The sequence below is a fragment of the Tyto alba genome, unplaced genomic scaffold, assembly GCF_018691265.1.
Source record: "Tyto alba isolate M040663 unplaced genomic scaffold, T.alba_DEE_v4.0 Super-Scaffold_1000006, whole genome shotgun sequence".
NCBI lineage: Eukaryota > Metazoa > Chordata > Aves > Strigiformes > Tytonidae > Tyto > Tyto alba.
In genome coordinates, this window is record NW_024881272.1 from 12,366,849 (window position 1) to 12,387,396 (window position 20,548).

At 39.6% G+C, this 20,548-nt stretch overlaps 1 protein-coding gene across 12 annotated transcripts in view; it reads right to left on the reverse strand.

Moving 5' to 3' along the window:
* NTNG1 (netrin G1) overlaps window positions 1-20,548 on the reverse strand; it is a 157,905-nt gene that overhangs the window by 83,693 nt on the left and 53,664 nt on the right. For all 12 annotated transcript variants that reach the window (XM_042806476.1, XM_042806485.1, XM_042806487.1 and 9 more), the window contains exon 3: window positions 4,620-5,260. In XM_042806476.1, the coding sequence (XP_042662410.1) occupies window positions 4,620-5,260 (641 nt within the window). The remainder of the gene's footprint in view (window positions 1-4,619; window positions 5,261-20,548) is intronic.

A 20,548-nucleotide genomic window follows, 5' to 3' on the forward strand; every position in this document is an offset into this window, starting at 1 on the left:
GGTAAATAAATACTAGAAACAAGAACGGTATTCAGTTGTCTGCTTAAAAGCCTACATATCTTCATATTGATGGTCTGGTTCTGAGCTGAACATTAATGAAAACATTTTCTATTATAAATAAAACTAAAGCACTTCTATATATTACCACTTCCCTAGGGCAAAGTTCTGCTTTTGGGTAAATTACAGAGGGATATTATTACAGCATTGTCAAGTGTATGTCAGAGTAACATACAGATTTAATCCAATTAATTCAGCTGTAGAATGGATCTGGAGAGTAAACCAGAGGATGAAACCTGGTACAAGCCAGCCTTGACGGTGTGACTCTCCGCTGCAGGCTGCAGTGCGAACTCTCGACTCAGGGCGGCAGATCAGCTCTTTTTAAGAGGAAGGGCACCCACCTACCCCAAACCCTGCCCAGCAATACTGAGTGGTACAGGGTCACAGCTGGCAAGAGGGGCAGGCTGACTAAAAAGGCAAAAAAGCCCCAAGCCCCTAAGTAGCAAATATGCTTTCCTTCAGAGTAATTTATTCAGCTGCTGAGATGGATTTAAATTTAGAAGAGATAATGTGTAATGTGAGGCAAGAAACTGTTAAGACAGGATACTTTTCACTTGCATACTGTGAGTTAGAGGTTTCTATTGCTGCTGGAACTGCAACCGGAGCTGAGACAGGGTCAGAAAACCCTGGGGCTTAAATACAGAAGCTTCAAGGCGAGAAGAGTATAAAAATAAATTCCAAAGGGCTTAATAACATTGCACAGAGGCTGGATATTCTGGTGTCAGAAGGAAACTGGTGGCTCTTAGATCAAAATCTAATCACCCCAAAGCAATAAGATCCTTTGTTTTAGCCAGCTAGTCATTCTGTCACACACTGGGGCAATGTTTTTTTACTAACATCCGGAATTACAGTTAATTCATGGTGTATAAATGTACACATCACTGACAATATAACAGTTAAAGCAAAAATACTTTGGAATGAATGTGGTTAAACCCTTAATAGCCTGATCCAAAATCTGCTAGGAACCTTTTGCTTGACTTCAAAGGAATTATTATCAGCATTTTAGTGAACTTCTACAAAAAAATGTTAAAAAGTGGAGCTGTGCCTCACATCTTAATGCCAGAACTGTCCTTCACATGGAATTGAAGACGGGCAGAGACCGCAGACAGTCCAGACCACCTCTGCAGGCAGTGAAGTGAGAGAAACCTTCCTGAGGTTACCACACAGGACACCCTCTGATTCTCTGCAAGGCCAGATGAGGGGAAAAATGTCTGTTCTTTCTTAGTTTCCCATCCCAGAAGACTTTATTTATGCATTAGTCGACCTTTCTAGCCGTTAGGACCATCTTGCTTCAGCAGTTAATTAACACAAGTGCCATAATTTAATACAGTTAATGCTACTTGATGCCCTTTAATGTACCTTCCATTAGTGATATTATTGTAGTATTACCCTGTAAATTAAAATGAGATCAAGACTAAGAGAGGCTCTCTTTAATTAAGGTACTGGCACACTCCATCGTCCATTATTCACTAGAAAAAATCACCTTGATTTAGTGAAGCCAGACCATCGGTAAGTCAGAATTAGCTCATGTGGATTATTAGGTTTCTTGAATAATGTGAGCACAATGGGGTTGCTGAAATTGCTAACAACAACGTTTACTTTTTTTCATCATCTTAATAAATACACAATGGAAGTGGTAAATTGAAGATGAACAAACAGGTGATAATAGAGGAGGTAATGCGTTCATAGAGAGTACACGGGTTTTCATCTGTACTTCAACATACATCAGGCTTATTTCACACCAAAATGCAAAGCATTGACAAAACCAACCCAACATTAAGTGGGCAAATCTCTTATCTATAACTCATTGTGAAGTATTAGCCACCCCAGCATCTTGTTTATTAAATATGGTGACTTTAAGATAGATGCTCTTCACTATCATCGATCCTTAAAATACAGTGTGAAACAAATTACATTTTATGCTGCCTTTAGAAATATGCTATTATGAGCTTTGGTGATTTTTAACTATATTTAACCAACAGGTTATTTTTTTTCAGTAGAAGGACTAGGCTAAAAATGTGTCTGCTAGCATCACTCATTTGCCACATGTCAAGCTCCTTGGTAACACCCCTTTGTATCCTGTGCTCATGGAAGAGTCTAGTCTAGTTTTACTAAATGTATATAAATATCTAGGTCTCAAAGCCCTGTACATGAAACATTGTAGCAAAAAAGTAACAAAAAAAAGTAACTTATTTTCCAGTTAACATCCTAAATTAACCTGCAAAGGCTGAAAAGCTCAGCTGAATCAGGAACAGCGACGCAAAGCCCCTGGCAACGCTTTCTTCCCTCCATCATCTTCCCATGCCCAGGGCATGCCAGGGCATGTGACTGTAATGCTGATTTGGAGACTCTTTGAGGGGGGGGAGGGAGCTTTAAGGTTTCTGGCAGGAGGCCAAAAATGCCTAAAACTGGGTGACAGTGAGCCTATTGCAAGTTCCTTCTGGGGCAACTGAATAATCAGGTGCTGCAGCCCCACAGGTACTAAGCGGTAAACAAGCCCATAAGGTCTTTGACAAGGAGGGCTCACTATGTATTGGAGGAAAGGCCACCAAATCCCTAAAGAGCCGCTCTTCTCATCAGCAGAAGAGCGATAAGAATTCACATTAATCTAATCTAGTGAGATACTATTACACATCAGATATTTCTTTTAAAGCATGTGTCGAATTACTGCAGCATTTAGACAACAAGCATCAGCATCAGATAAATTCACCGTACAGTCACGCTTCATTTCTATAGATAATTTTTCACAAGGTTTCCAAGCCCCAGATGTGTTCAGGTTTCTGTTTCTAATTTGCATGCAATGCACACTTTTTTAATCCTTCAGATGCTTTCTTTGATAAAGTACTGATAGTCTAATTGAAGTCAAACTAAGCTCCAAATGGGTTTTCAGATGGGGAGCAGCTTTTCCTTAAAGCGTAAGGACTTTCAAATACTGAGCTTTGATACAATGCCTCTGTAGACCTAACCTACGTGGAGCCCAATGGAGAAAGGATACGCATTAAACAGAACATATGTGCTATTTTTTCATATACTGAGACTAATTTTACCACAGTATTTCAAGCAGCATCTTAAGCTGTCTATGATCTACTTAGCCCTCCCAAAAGACTTCTGAAAAATAATTTACAATGTAACTAATGAGAGTTACAATAAGAATTCTTAAAACACCAGCATTTATCTTATACTTTCATATGTTCAATTGGTGATTCTGTATGTATGCATATTTATTTGGTGTGGACACAGAAGATTGTAACTACATGCTAAATCTATGGTCCTAGGAAATGTATTTTGATGTCATATAAAAATATGTCAGCACTGCAAAAGCACTTATGCATTCAAATCTGGATGTGGCATCAATTCTTCCTTTATATGAAGCTAGAGGAATATTTTTCAATAGATTACATCACAGTAATTTCATTCTATTTTGATTTTATGTATTGATTTTTGCAATATGGAAATGATTGTGAACATGAAAGGCTTGTATAAAAGAGGTAGAAAATGGCAAACTCACTACAGGAGTAATAAAAATATAGTCATCAGTGTTTTATACAATCACTGTCTCTATTTTTTTTTACTCAGTCCTGTGTCTGCAAATAAAGCCTTGGGCTTCCAAGATACATTGGCTTTTCTGCTCATTTTGATACTTAGCTTCTCTTAAAAAAAAAAAATGTTTTTAAAAAGGAAGATTTGAACTTTCTATAAAAGAAACAGAGGAGAAGGAAAAGGTGCATTAGAGAGGTGAGTGAATTGCTAATAGAGAAAGTCCCATTTATTTCTTCTGAACAAACTGGCATCCAAGACACATGTAAAGGCTATCACCCTCCTGCTTGAGGTCATCAGTCAATTGCTAGTTTGAGTTGGGAAGAAAATTTCCCAATAGGAATGTCATTGCACAGTTATTATTTTTGGAACTATGGCACCTGATACCAGCCACTGCTTGCCCTAGAGGGACTATTTGTCTTGAACTCAGCTGAGTAACCATCTTTGTTATATTCAAATCAGTCTCTCTAAAACACTCTTGTTTTTTTTTTTTTGCCATTTTACTTCAGCTTCACTGCATTTTATAGCTAATTAAAGTACAAAGAATGGACTCTAATGTCTGCTGCCTTCCTTGTTCACAGGCAGTTCATAGTTGGACCTAGTGGGAAAGGTCCGTGCAAGGGCTGTTGTATCCATCACAGCTTACATTAAAGGCCTGAAAAAGTCAAATGATAAAACAGAATCTCTCTTTTTAGTTAACTGCCATCATATCAGGCTCCAGCTACATAAAAGCAGCAAGTGTCCTAATGCCAGGGTGAATGCCTGAGCCAATGTAAGAAACTATTAATACTATCCTGCTTGGGAGACCTAGGGTTCAAGATCCCGGGCTAGTGACAGCAAACACCTAGTACTTTGTGCCACTGAGACAGAAACTGCTAATATGACCAGGAACAGATTTCAGCTGAGCCAGATTTCCAATCAACATGTCTCAGCAGAAAATGCAGTCATGTTTGGGAAAACAACAGTTTGAATAACCTCTAAATCCAAACACATATGTCTGTTTCTAAAGGTATATATTCTCTTACCTTCCGTATACCCTTATGTCTGAAATTGCATAAAAGTAGCGTGCCAGGTGTTGCTCATCTACATATATTTCTCCAGTTGCTGGCCTAAGCAGTCTTATCCTCAGGTCCGTGATGGTAAAGAAATCTCTTAACTTCTTGGTTGTGTCAAGCTGGCCATAAAGAGAAGCCATGTTATGAAGCCGAGGTCCAGCAAAAAAGGCAAATCTATCTTTGATTTCAAAGTGGATTATTTTACTATTTGTCATGTACCCAGTAGAGTATTCCTCTGTGCAAATGATTTCTAGGACTGTGTGCTGTGATAAATCCCTCACTGATTTTGGATCCATGTGGAAAGCATCTAAGCAGTCTGTGGCATAATATTGGTAGGGCTGCCATGTTCGTCCATAGTCGAGCGACTTCTCCAGGATCATTTGGTCTGGACGGCCAGATTCAAAAGTGATAACTATGTTATCTGTAAGCTCAATGGTTTTGTTCCAGGAGAGTGTAATATTAACATGAAGAGGCTTTGGATAATCCTTCCAAGTTGTGGACTGCCAAAATGTGGAGGGATGTCTTCCTTCGAGATCGAACATCAGTTCTGGAGGATGAGCCAGTTCTTGGGTATTCGCATCACATTCATTATTGCACATGTAGGGATTCCCCTGGAAAAGAGCAAAGCAGTGTTACAAGAGGCACAGTATAGGTGACTGTGACACATAAAGATGTTTCTTGTCTGGCACATGGGAACTGTTTCTTTTTCTCCAGGAGTGAAACCAAGAAACAAAAAAACAAATGCTTGCGAGGAATACCTTTATCTTAACAAGATTTAACCTGGCCATTTTCCTTGTTAAAGTAAATGTACAAACACACACATAAAGCACTCCTGCATCTGTAATATAAACATTTTTCTTAGTATGTTTTAGAGAAAGAAAAGAGTTTATATACCCTGAACAACTCAGACCAGTGATCAAGACACAAAAAACTGAGAACAGTAAGCAAGTATCTAATAGCTTAGTAACTCCAACTCTTCTTAGGAAGATGCAGCAACTGAAGAGAATTTCTTTTTAGAACAAGTATGTTCCTCAGGAGCTCTGCTCACAAAAGAAGTAATTTTAGGGCAAGTCTGAGATCAGCAGTACAGCCCATACGTACTCTGTATGAAGAAATACCCAGTACACATTCAAGTTTCCTTTTACCTGGGTGTGAAATTTATCATGTTTAACTGTGCTCCCAGCTTAGCACTGGGTTGCCTTAAAATATTTACACTCGCCACCAAAAGCTATTACAAAAAAAGTGCTCTGCCAGCTCTGGACTTGATTCAGACATCTGCCATCTTATTACAGGGTAGTGAAGTACTTCAGGAAAGACTCTTCATGAGGCACTGGCTCCAATTTATCAGGACAAGATAATCCAGCACTTGATTAGGTGGGAGGTGTCAGCAGCTTCAGCTGGAACGCTGCCGAGGTGGCTGGAGCTCTGAAATGGGAGTTGGGTTAAAAACAGCAACAAAAAAGCTTGCCAGTAGTGCACAGCTTTCACTGCTGCTTGTCCTCTGTAGCAAGGTGAAAGTGAATTATTCTCTTCCTGGCCTTTTGATGCATTAACTTGCACACTACAATCTTCTGCTTCTGCACAAAGGCTATTTTGTCTGCAGATTGGGGATATCTTGCAGCAGTTGCCAAGATATCAGACCCCGTAGGCTGCACTGAATCATGTCTATCTAATTTCAGCTTTCAACAGTACATTAATATTTTGCTACTTGTTCATTCTGCGTTTGTTCCAGAGAGCAACCGCTGCTCTGTATCCACCCCTCTGCCTTACATATGGGTTGTAGAAAAAGCCATGCCTCTTCACTGATGGTCAGCACTGATGAGGAAAAAGATGCACGTGCCTATTACCTGGCACTGCTCGATAGCGGCATAAGTGTAGATGTTATTGCCATTAATCAGAGTTCCCCTCACCTGCCCTGAAAACAGAACAAGCCCTGCTATGATAATCAACCTTTTCTTTTGGGAAGTGGATTTCAAACATGAGTTTCCACCTTGGCTGCTGCTCTGCTCCTTGACAGACTCCCACAAAACACAAGCAAAAGGACTTCTGCACTCACTTTGACCTTCCCGCTGGCAACTTCCTCTTACCTGGGCAGGGAAATATTATTCTCTTTCTCTCTCCCTTTCCCATTAATACAGCTGAATGCTAAAATTGACAACAATTCACTGGGACTCGAAGTTAGGAAAAAAACTATAAGACAACAAAAAGGGTTATTTGAAAAGCAGCACACTTCTTGTTACACTGACAGCTTCAAAGCATGCAGCTGTAACTGGAAATACTCTGCAAAACGTGTCTATAATAAGTCCCTGTTACAGCTCTGATTTCAAGCTCACGGTTGCTATTTCTATGCCTTCCTTTTGAATAAAACAGTGAAAATCAAAAATAAGTTTCAATCAGAATAGAGAAACACCGAATTTTTTATTATTTAAGCTCCATTTAATATATCAGACACAAATGCCAGAATTTGCTAACTTACTTAGGCCTTCTCTTTTCCTGAGGGAAAATATACACATTGTGAAATCTGTAAGGTTCCAGACCCTTTGAGTATATGTAAATATCAATTTTGCAGAAAATGCTCAGTGTTGCATATATCACACCTTTCTGAGGTTTACTAGAAAAATCTGGTCACTTCTGTACCCATCACCATGAAGCTGTCTCCGTACCTATAAAGTATACACGCCTGTCAACGCTGTGGTAAAAGCAGCTTCACTGGGAGGTCATGGGTATCGAAACCCAGCAAATAAATGCTCCTGGGTAGCCAGACAGGCGCATTAAGCACTGCTGAGGGATGGCTTTGGTTTCCTGCTCCACAAGCAGCCACTGAGTCTGTTGTGATTCTTCATGTTAAAAACTAAAGCCGCTTTGATCCGTTAGTCCCTGGATGCCGGAGGAGGCATGTTTTATGACTTCTAGCGGGTAACCCAGATTGTGTGGGACATATTGTTTTTTTCAGTACGTAAGAGTTGATTTCTCTTGCTTCCTTTTTCTTTCACCTTTTCCTGAGGTGTCAATATAATCTGAGAGTGCTGGGAGATGGGGCTCTGACAACACACAAGCTAGTGTGAACATAGTAAGATCATGGAGAGCTGGTAGCAGTAAGGTACCTAAAAGAATGGTGCAGTGAATACTAAAAATCAGCCCTAGCTTGCTGCTGAATGGTAGTCTATGTCTCTGTGGGCACAAAGCTTTTGGGGAAAGACAAGGGTATTCCAATTAATGGCAGAGTATAATGAGAAATGGGTGAGAATCACAGTGCTGTCCTGCACCTGAAATCTTACCAGCGATAATGTTAGTGGCACAACCCACCACTGAAACCCCGGGGTAAGGACATCACTGCACATGAGAATCCTAATAAAAAGCTTCAGGGATATCATCCCCAATAAACTGAATAATTATTTAATTTTATAGCATGCAACTCTCTTAAAAGAGGTGAATGATTTGATGACACCAAAATAACCTGTGTGGAGTTCAGTATTCTAGAGAGGAAATTAGGAAAAGAAAAATCTAAGCTGAATTAAGCCGATAAAATAAATGTCCTGAATTCTAACACAGGGAGGGGGAGAGATACGATGAGTTTAGGTAAGTTCCCCTCTGCCTACTGACATGGCAGTCACTGATGTAATTTTGAAATATTTAATGTGATTATTGCTTCAGAAGCTTGGAGTCAGATTCCCATTTTCTCTACCAGCAGCTTGGTTTTAAACTGCTTCTAATTAATCTTAAATGTAATTTGCATGTTAAGTCATACTTACATTACCAAAACAGTGTAAAAGGGTCTTACCCTCATGAACATCCCTTAGTGCATGCTAGCATGAAAACAATTAATTTAACTGGGATTAGTTACATATTTTAATGTCTTGATCTCTGTGGTAATCCTCTTTAAGACCTCTATCTCAGTAAAATGAATCCAACAAAGAGAAATTTTCCCCAGTTTATGAAAACTAAGCCCATTCTGTGTTGGGGACATCTAAAGGACTGGAGCATTAGCAGCTGTAAGTAATTTTGTGATCAGCAGGCAACTGTAAATAGATCTTCATTTAAGCTTTCCAAGCAGCAGCTCTTCAGCTGGACAAGTTGGAAAATACTTCTAACTTTTCAAAACTATATTTAAGCCATTAGGAGATTTCTAAATAATTAAACAGTAATAAATACTTCTAAACAGTTTACTGCCAATTAGTGTAAAAGGTAGCTGAAGCCTTCCCGACACCACGACCATCTAAAAGAAACCCACTGTTTTCCAGTACAGTAATTGCAGATTGATATTAAATAGCTCCTTATAGGCAGGCAAATTAAGTTGCTATTTATTTTGGTTTAGGCTGCTCATGGACTTCAAAATATTACTAAAACTACGGACATAATATAATGGTTTTGTCTTTAGGAAGAGATACCCATTACAGTTCAATCATGCTCAGACCCGGCTGGAAAGAGCAGAGTTACCTGAAAAGCTGCTGACTAGGGCTGACTGGTCCCAGTAGGGTTTCCCCACAATTATCCGGATATAGTTCATTTTAGTACACAGTGGTGTTTGTTTGTGCCAGCCAGCCTGAACTTCTATAATGGTGTCTGAGGTGCTCTGCAAGTGTTCCTGCCTGGGATGAGGTGCTGGGGCTGGGCAGGAGTGTCTCTTACCAAGTGCATCTTCAGGAACAACTTGGTGATGGATGGGACAGTGACCCTAGAGTGAGGATTTTGGCTAAAACCAGAGGTCTAGCAGCAGTGTGACCTTTGAATGTCAGAAGGGCAGCTGGCAGCAGTGCTACAGCTGCTGTTGGAGGGTTAAAGTCTGAGCGCTGCTGCTCAGGCAAAGCTGGTCTCTCATCAGGACAGCTCCTCAGTGGCATCCACACAGGCTTAGGGCCTGATTGAAGATGTTGCTTCTTTCAATCTGCTTCCTGTCCACACTAACACCTCATAGACTTTTTTACTCAGGAACAAAGACAGAGGGGCTTAACCCTTCTGCAGCGTGAATATTGGAAGCTCTATCACAGATTACATGCTGTAATAGACACCTGGCTAAATCCCTACAGAAGATTATAACTTGCATTTTCAAACTGGTGAAGGTTGCTGAGGTCAAGCAGGCCAAGATTTTAAGAAGGAGCAAAATAAACTTTCAAGAAGCACGTCACAGCAACTGATTTTTATACTGCTGCCTCAAGGTAGTTAGCTCAGATGCACAACACAAGAAATAAATACAGCCTGACTCACGTTTGGAGTGAGGTTGTGCAGTAAATTACTGCATTCAGGTCACACTTTTGGAAATAATAGAGCATTGCAGTTTTCCTTTCTAAGAGATCATTACAAGTAGTTTTCTTGGTACTGTGTTGTACACTGTAGATGACTAATTAGACAGTAATAGCTAATAGCAGCAATTGCCCTAATGCTTACATTTTGCATGTGGTTTCTAACCAGGAATTGCTTGTTTACCATGACGAAGCCAGATTATTAAACCATTAATTGGAAGATACTACTCATTAGGCCTTGTCCTACTAAGGACAAACTGTCAGTGTGGTGGAGGATCGGCAAGGCATAGAATCTGTCACATAATAATTGATGTTATCAAACTCACTACATCTATCAGCTGGTTTGAGAGCATCACGGACAATGTCTGCAGAATTACTGTCGTGATGAAGACAGGGATGGCTGTAGACAAGAACATTTTACCATCAATAGAGATCCCAAGCAAGAGGCGTCTGGATGGCCAGACAAGCATTTTGAACTCTGAGCTGTAGGCTGAACAATATACAGTCTCCAAAACCAGCAAAAGGAAAATAAAAGCATGTTTAAATCAATAACTTCTGGGAAGACTTAACAAGATTAAACCAGGGAGGAGAGGATCTGACTGGCCAAAAATAAATAATAATGCTTAACAACTTTGTGCACTTTTAAGCTTGAAAATACATTGCAGAATATGGCCCTGATCCTGCAACAAACTTGGTTGCAAGCAAGCCCTTAAAATTCAGATTTAAAAAAAGATATTTCAGCCTCTAAAGGTCTGGCACTTTGCCTTGTGGAACATAGACCTAGCTAATTAATCTTCATGACAACACCTCCATGAGGTATGAGATCCTATCCCAAATTTACATATAGATGCAGAATTAGAGAGAAATGCTTTTGCATGACAAACTCTGTAATCCCCAATTATATTGTACTCCTTCTTCCAAAACCTTTTGGTAGATCACATGAAGGCATTCTTAGCACTCAGAGTAGCTCTCAGATTATTAGATCATATCTCTCTCCAATTCTGTGAAGTGAAAATGCATCATAGGAAAACATTTTAATCTTTGTAGCACCAAATTCCTTGGTGCATTTGGCAAAGACACTTAATTCGTAGCAGAACATTCCCTCTTTTTAGTTACTTTTTAGAAATGCTTTTCAATTTACTATATGCGGCAAATGGAGTTTTGTTTCCTCTGAAATATATCTACCCACTGTTTTGGGGGAAAAGCCTACTTATTCCTTGTTGGTAATTCTATGCTTCTGAGGTTATCTTTGACTTGGCAGCCTTGCTGATATTATTTTGACCACTTGATCATTTTGGCACAATGGCACTTTAAGGCAGATCTACTGGCACTGACCCAAGTGTGGTTTTGTTATTTCAGAAGCTCAATATTGGTGTTTTCCTCTTGTATCAGCAGGTATCTGGCAACATAATAATTTTCCTATTTATAGCTTTTGCGATGTGATGAGGTGCATAATGGTGGGACCCCATCGTGCTGAGCTCTGGATGAACAATATGGCAAATGTTCCAAGTACACCTGAGTTTCTTTAAACACCAGATGCATATTTGGGTTTGAAAAACTGAAATTCTGGAGGACGCACCATCCCTTTCTCTCAGCACACTGGCACTTATCCTGGGGAAGCCAGCCCATCCATGGGAGCGCTCCGCAGACACGGCAGCAGAGGATATCGATCTCCAGTGTTGTGCTCAGCTCACGTCGGTGCATTTTTGTACGAGCTGCTTTTCCAGCCATCCTGACACCGTGCAGGAGCTCCGGCAAGCAAGTCGTGTGAGAGATAGAGGAGAGATCTCCTCAACTGGTGCTCACTTTCTGATTATTTTGGAATATCCATGAATTTAGAATGGGAGACAATTGAGGGTGTAGAAAAAAGGAGATTTCTAAAACAATACCATTGAAAAGCATCACCCCTGGGCAAGAGAAAGCCAGCTCAAAGACAAGTTGGTTCATTATTACGGACAGACAGTCTCAGTTATCATGGTGATCACAGAGCATCAAAAAAAAAGAGAAATCAACTTGGTGGTGACAGGGGGAATCAGGGAGCTAGAAACACTAAAAAAGAAAAAAAAAGTTTCTTGTGTTTTTAAATTTTTTTTTGTTGTTTGTTTGCGTGGCTATAAATTACTGTGTTCAGATTTTTGGTCCACAAATGAAATCTGTGGATAGCAAAGTCTGTGAAACATGTTGTGAGAGTGGGGAGACCCCGCAGGCCTTAATGACCCTGAGCGGCCCCACCCGGGCAGCAAGAGTTAGTTAACAACCCTGACCAGCCCCACTTGGGCCCCTGGCCCAGGCCCTATTTAATCTCAGGCTGGCAGCTTCACCTGGCTTTTTCTCCCAGGTGGGCCTCAGGTCTGTACTGCAGCTCTGTCTCCTGTTGTGGCTCCCTTAACGATCTTGCTTTGTCCACTTGGGGTGCCTGGGGCTGAGGATGGGCTGTCTGGCTGCGCTCAGGCCTTGCGGGATGGTGCCCACTGGTGAGGGCATGGCTGGTGCTGGGGTGTTCTCTGTTCCTGTGTGTGCCCCTGTTGTGGGTGATTCTGCTCCTGCTGCTCCCTGGCACTTGCTCAGGGATATGCAATGAGTAAGGAGATGGGCATAACAGAAATGCAAAGCTCCACAGCTTGCCCTAGGCAACAGTGGAGCAGATTTATATTAACTGAGTATGAAATGAAATCATGGGAGCACAGAAATTTTGTGTTGGGAAAAACTTCAAGAAGATTCTTTGTGTGAGGAAACTGGAACACTGTAGTCTGGGTGGGCTTCTGCACCATGTTCCTGAGGGTGGACCACCAAACTCTCCCATGCAGGGCAGGGTGATCACTGAGCCATGCTTGGCTGGTGCTTCCTCTCAATGGGTGAGATGTATGCAAGTGGCACGAGGTTCTCTTCTACTAGATGACACAATTGAATAAGTAAGTAAAGATATGTTTTTATTGCTCACAAACAAAGTGAAGCAATGGTGCCTTGCAGCAGTGGTGAAGGCGGGTGGGATGTGATGGCTGTGGCTTCTGCAAAAGGTTGCCCTTAGCTTTCGAACTGGTTCCCAAGGAAGCTCCATCTCTGCCCCTGTGGCCCCTACGCCTGTGATAAGGGTTTCCTTGGCTCCTGGGTGAACAGCTTTTGAGCAGGATCTGTGGAGGCTCTGATGTTGTGAGTCCTGGCAATTGAGTACCTTCAGCTACAGGCCAAGAATTTCAACCTGATTTCTGTGTAAATCAAGTGAAGTGACCAGAAGAGAGAACCAATGTTGTGTTTAACTGATGAGCTACAATAGCGTTCAGCATAACCCTATGTTGTGCTAATTTCGGTACGTGCATCTTGCCTGGACAGCTCTTCATGTAGACATTCATCACAGCCCTAAAAAGGTCAGTCATGCACTTGCATGAAGTTGCAAATGAGCAGTGCAGAAACACAATTAAAAATTCTAAAGCTATTGAAAAATGAATGTACAGTTTTCTAATTACTTAAATGAAAACAAGATGGATCTGGATCTCCCCATTAAAGAACAAAACTATCATGATTTTTTTTGTGTTTATATTTTAAAGGGAGTAACAATGAAAAGTTTTTCATCAAGCTGTTACTGGCTAGTTATATTTTACTATGGTGAGATTTTGGATATACCAGGATGGGTTTACACTGTAGTTTAAAAATCTTCTGTCCTTAATACATCTGGACTAAAACTTTGCCATCGAATTGTCACTTAAATAGCTTAATGATAAAGTTGCATGTATTATTTATTGAGAGATGCACAAAGCTATCTACTCTTTTTTTTCTCTTAGCCATGGTATTTTTTAATCTGGAAGGTTTCTAAAATGCTGCGCAGCTCTAACATAGCTTCAAGAATTATCTGACTGTCCGCCAAAGCAGACTGTCATAGCTTTTTAATAGCACACAGATGTTTTGCGGTGTCCATATATGCAGAGTGGAACTGAAGACTGCTGTATTTGATTTAAACTTCAGAAGTATTTTACATAACCATATACAAAAATATATAGTGCAAAATAACGAAGTATTCCTAAACAAGCAAAGCTTTTTTGTCTATTTCTACTATGTTTAAGTATAGAGTAATGAAGGTCCACACTAGCAGCAGGCAGTTACTATAAAGCAAACAATATGAAGAAAAAGCTATTTTAAAACAATGTCCACTTAACCTCCATATTTTTAGCTTCTGTCCAGATTCAAACTAGGTAGTGGAAGTCTGAAATGCTTATGTCCCAGTAGGAGTATGTAAAACCAACTTCAGCACTTACACATGAGGCTCATACAATAGTTCAAGTTACATGTTTGGCTTGGACTGACTGAACAACGTGATAGGTAATATGCTTTATAATTAGTGCTTAATAATTTGAGAATTTTCAGGTTATGGTTACAGAGCAGTATCATAGTTTCAAATGGGTGGTTTGAAGGCCGCATTTGTAAGGGGGAATGTAAGGCTGCACATATGCGGACACACACAGAAGGTTCCTGTCCTACTGTGGCCTTGCAGCCACTTGCTATCTTTTCTTCATAACACAGCAAAACAGACCAACGGCTTCCAGTCACTAAAGCTAATTTTACGCTAAATTAGAATGAGGCTACTCTTTAAATTAGCACAAACGTAACCCTTCTGGGTTTGGCTTGGGGCCTTGAAAAACCTGGAAAAAACACTGAAGAAATCCCACTGTGCCACTCTTCCAGTCCAACACCTTCCAGTGGATCCACTGGAAAATCTCTTTCCTTCAGAGCTGCACCTTTGCAGTGGCCTCAGCCCTGACTCAAGCAAGCATCAGCCTGCAATCTACCAATGTGCTGCCTGCTTGCCCCTCTCCCCCTGCACTCGTGCTGGGGAGCCAATGGGCTCTGACCTGGCAGCTTCTCTCTAAGGACAAATTTCCTGCAAACTCGGGAGATCCCATGTTTGTGCCTAGCAATCACATTGCTGTGTGGTGAGCTGGATGAGAGAGTTGATGTGTCTGGAAAGAAAATATTTTTTACCCCAATCTTGGTTTTCCACTCAATCAAGCCTCTGATCTGATGTACTGCTTGGCCAGATGAGTGCTGATACTGCCAGCGGGGATGCAACAGCTGGGGACGGAAGCGAAAGGGTGCAGACTGGCTTAAGGGCAGTGTGAAAATGCATCCTAAATTGTGAACAAGGAGATAAATTATGCCTGTGCTGTCATACTTCTCTGTTAAAAGGTCATTTACACATACAAATAGCTACTTGTATGTGCACATGTTATTTATGCTGTGAAAGGCTATTCTGGGTGTGTAAATGTGGATTGGACCTGGGCACAATCAGTTCTGTGCCAAGAAAATTACTTTTACTACATATGTCACCCAAAGGCATCATTCAGATTTTATCCTTATCAAGGACAGCAGGATTTAGGACAACAAATTCAGATTATTTCATTTCCTACATATATGAACATAACACCTGCAAATGCTACTGGGGTCTGCACTGAGGGTTTTTCTGTTGGAATCTTTACTATCTGAATTCTGTTTTCATCTGCAGGCGGTATTTTTTTTTCCTCTATATGTATGGATATGTGTGAGCAGGCTTCAGATTTTCTCTGCTTCATGTGAAAATGTTTTTCTTTCCTGAAAGTGGAACTGTAGAATAAGCTATACTTGGGAAGTACAGCTGAGTCTGATGGAAGGTATGGTATCTCATTGTGATTGTAAGTTTTACATTTTACTCTGAATACTGTCAAAATGTCAAGATGAAGATAGAGGTACCAAAATGCACTGTATCAAGCTATTCTGACTAACACAAAGTTTATACAAAACTATTTTCATGAACCAAAACACAACTCCTGTACAAGTTGTGAGTTTTAACTAGGAAGTTAAAAGGGCAAATAACAAAACCAAATCCCAAACCTGACTGGCTTTGTAAAGACAGAGTCCTTGTTTAAGAATTCACCCTCAGGAAACAGACCTTACCATTTATCTCCCACTTATAATTTCTACCAATTTAAAAGATTCTATCTGCTTGCCTGAGTGTGCAGTGACAACAGACAGTCATTCTGCACAATCTGTGGGATATTGAGCATGAATTATGGCAAGACAAAGAGCATGAGGATACTAAATTCTCCATGGTACTAATTAATGGTTACCAGTGACCACTGTCATCGGCTTTAATAGTTTTCCTGGCATGATTCCTGCTTCCTCCATGGGAGACTTTTATGAATGGTAGAAGATTCCTAAGTAGTATCAACAGTTAAATAACTTTTGTTAAATGTGATGCAAAATGTAGATAAAAAAAGAAATATAAAAAATTTTGCTTTATTTCTTTCAAAAGAAAGTCATTGTCTTAGGAGAGATGGGCTAATCAAATACCTATACAGGCTACACCAAATAATGTGTATATTCATGACAGCATTACTGAAATAGTAAGTTGATGTTTTACTAATCATCACAATGAGACAGAGTGCAATTCAATAAACAGCTAATTCCTTACATCTTAACAGTGTTTTACTTCATTATCATTGAAAGGAAACAGCTTTGCTAAGTCAAAGCAGGTTGTCTTCCCCAAGTATGATAGTCCCTTATTTTGCATGTTATCACACCTGTTTCAATAGGCTACCCGTGTAATAGGATGTAGTGATATAGTGTACTTGCTATGAATATGGGTAACGAAACTGTGTCACTTAAAGCTATAAGAAAACTTTATCAATACATGTTTATATAGTATTGCATGTTTATGTAATGTTTTGCATATTACTTTTTATCTGTAAACTTCTAAATGACTTATAAGCAGGTATGTTCAACTGCTCACAAAGTTACAGCTGGGGGAGATCAGAGAGAGAGGTGAAGTAATTAGTGCTCAGACAGGTGGTGGCTGAGCCAGGAATAGATTCTTTTCTTTTGCCCCACAGGCCTTTTTTTTCCAAGAGAAATTTTTTTTGTCTTTGTATTAATTCTGTGGCTAATGCCGTAGAGAAAAGAAACTGCAGAGCCAGACAACAAATAAAAGGGACTAAAGAGACGGAAGAAATTATTTTCTTGTTGGGGATATCTCAGCTGTGCTTCTGGGACTATCTGCATCTGTAGACACTGTTCATCCTACTCGAGTGTAACATTCTGTGCCTGTGGATTTCATGTAAAATTGTATTTCTACAATAATTCTAATTTTATTTCTGATTCATAATGTCAGCATTGTTTTTGAGAATTTCTGACCTGCTCCTGTATTACCAATGTGTCTACTGCCATTTTTAATAAGGCTTAGATCTGATGGATTAACACTGAATGTCAAACACCACAATTAGAATTGCTGATGTTATGCAGAAACACTGCTTTTAATATATATATATTTATATATATATATATATATATATATATATATATATATATATATATAAATCTGTCTTACTACTGACACAGAATCTGCACTCATTCCTGTTGTATTTGATGATTTTTTTGTTACAGAATTCCCAGGCTCAGAGGACCCTGGTGTGTATGTGAGCCACTTAAAGGAAGAATGAAAAGGAACATAAACAAAAATGACAATTGTAAGTGAAATCCAATTTCACCTCATTTCTCTTAGAAGCTGGGCTACATTGTTTTCCCTTCATTTGTGTGTGTCAGGATGATAAAATAAATATTTTTAATGAATCACAGTGTATACCTACATAATGTGGAATTGTTATAGAAACAAATTCAAATGTTGCATTATATTATACAATGAAGGGTTTTCTTATTAGTATGCACAATGAATTGCGTGATGTCTCTGCACATTCAGATTATAGCACATAGTGCTTTGAAAGAGAATGAAGACACTCATCAAATCCACATTAGGATACTGCACCAATATAAGTAATTCAATCAAAAAACCACCATCCAGTATCTTTTGAAGGAAGGGTTGCAAACTTTGTGATAAACTGGTAATTCAGTTATGTGCTTTAGATTGTCATGTAATTTCCTTTATTACATATAGCCATAATAAATAATAACTGCGCAGCTCTGAAAAACATATAATAATTTCCTAAAATAATTTGTACTAAGACTGTTATTTGCATATTTACAGTTCAGGTATGGTACACGGTTGCATTGACTCCTAACAACTTGTCATTTTCAAAGCTTATGTCATCACAGCATATTGAAATATGGGGAAACCCGACTGGCTGGATGGCAGGGCTGGGGGAAGGGAAGTGGCTGCTCCTCTGTCCCATGCAGAGGGCAGGGGAGTAACGCCTGCATGATCCCTGCTGCTGACTCTGGGTCTTTCAGGTGGGAGACTCAAAGCAATGGGAACTGGGGATAAAACCAGTCCCCAAAAGTATTTCATGGCTTCAGTTACTGTCCCAAATCACACAGAGTATGAATGAGAATCTTCTACCTGAAATAAAACAAGAGCACCTCTAAGTGGAAGAACAGCTTATGATAATCTATGTAATACTTTCAGTTAATGCATCAGATGTGTAGCATGCAAGCAACTTCCCTGAACTGAGCCAAACTTGCTCACTGAGTTGGTTGTAAAGTAATTCAAATCTGGAGATGAAGAAGCTTCTTTCACCACAGAGCTGTGGTAAGTCTGCTGCAATATGACGTTCCACTTAGAACCTCTGCATGACTTCTGTAACAAGCAGTCATTGCACATTAATTGGGCTAGCTCAGGCAACCCCACTAGTAAGAACAGGGCAGCCTGGGCTGTGTAGTGGTGCTTGGCATTTCAATGCTGTTTGCCTAGATGGATGTTGTGCTGCCAGTTCTTCACCTGTGCTATTAACCCTCTACTGAGTTTATGCCTGGGTGCATATGCCAGGTCGAGACAATCATAACTCATGAACACTGCAGAATGAATATACCCCCAAAAATATTTGACTTTTGGTAAGCACTAGGTGGGGAAGTTTCTCACAAGGAGAGACTGAATGCAATTTTTCCATAGTGGAAAAAATAGACTTTCTACAATTGCCTGCTGGGATGCCTGAAGGTAAAGTTTAAGGACAGGGATTCCTTTTATCCTAATACATTTCAATCTATTACAAAGTAAGTTGATAAGAGAAGCTCTAAGTATGCTCCTTTCCACTGTACTACCCTGGGAAGTAATAAATTACAGCATATTAAGTTCCCTATCACTTCTAGCCATCACAGGCTTGTCTTACAGAAGACATGATAAAAAGAAACACCTTGGATAAAGTAATGCAATTAACTGCTGCCATTTGAAATCTGAAAAACTACATTTCCTTATCCCAGCATGTCTATCTGTTCAACCATTTTTGAGCAAAAATGCTGTTTAATAACTTGCCAGTTGTCTGTAAGACTATTTTCCAACAGACTCTGCTTCTTTCAGTGGTGTAGGAAAGGTCAAAACCTTGTACCAGCTGCCAGCATCCCAGCTGCACAGCCCCGAGGTCAGGGGTGCCCAGGGGCAGGAGTGTAGCAGGAGAGCCCAGTGCCATCTCCAGCTGCTTCCGTGAGAGGCATGATGGTGACATCAGTTCCTGAACACTTGGATGTGCTTCTAATGTAAGATGCTCTTGTGGCTTGATGAGGCAGCACCCGAAGCCAGAAAGGCATGAAGTTGCCTTGCCACAATGACAGATACGCCTCTGTGTATTCCTACAGTTACTCTGTAATTTAAACAATCTGGTGCAGTTCAGCATTTATCTTTAAAAGGAGTTTTAGGTCCCAGTTTGTACTAAAGGAGCTATATGAAGTGCACTTATTAGAGTGAAAAATAGCTGTCTATAAAATGAGTCACTATTTGTAAGGGTGCAAAAATAACAGCCCTCAGAAGGTGAGATATTTTTTCTTCTGACACAAAATTTAGGGCTGCACTATGCTACAAACCAAATCCATATGCTTCTCTTTAAAGATATGCAGCATTTATATTTTTTATATAAAAACACTTTGCATATACCATCTGAGTTTTTTCAGGCCCTAATGAAGTGTTTTAAGGATAAGAAGTGTCATAGCTCTGCTTATAACAATGTTCTTAGCATACAAAATCACCCAGTTCAACATGGCCACCTGTGATATGATAATGCAAAAATAAAAAAGAAAAGAAAAAGTAACTTCAAAAGATTTACACCCTTAGATTTCTTCATTTTTATTTCTCTTAATTTTTGATTGGACATTTACTGAAAGTGCTGTGGTGAAATCAATGGAAAACAACTCTAAATTTTAGCTGATAACTGGTCAGCAGAAGGCTCTAGATAATTTTAAATGGACTTGAGATTATTTTTGTGAATTTTGTTATATAGCACTTGAATACATTATTTAAATAAATAATACTTTACATGGGCACTTGCCAATTCAAAAAGTTGACCAACAATTAAAATGTACATAAGAAGAAAAGAAGCCTGTTAAGTTATCTTCAACTTTAATAACTCATAGTGACATACTGAGGTTATTTTAAATGATTTATTAGTGTAATTTATTTGACAAGCAAGATGAGAGGTACTTGTCTTTGCCATAGAAGCTATTTAAAAATAAATAAATCTGCTGTTTATCTCTTCCTTGAAAACATTTTTGACTCTATCACCATCTATATCTCTATACGTATCTGTATGTATTTTGGAACACAGTACTGCCTAGATTTAGATTATAAAATCAATTCCTCCATCTGACATTATGCCCGGTAAGGTTCATTTCTAAATCTCCAATATTTCTTAGATTGCTTTTCTAGACATAATTTTGTCTATGTTATTTTGCAGATGCAAGAGTCTGAAACTTAGA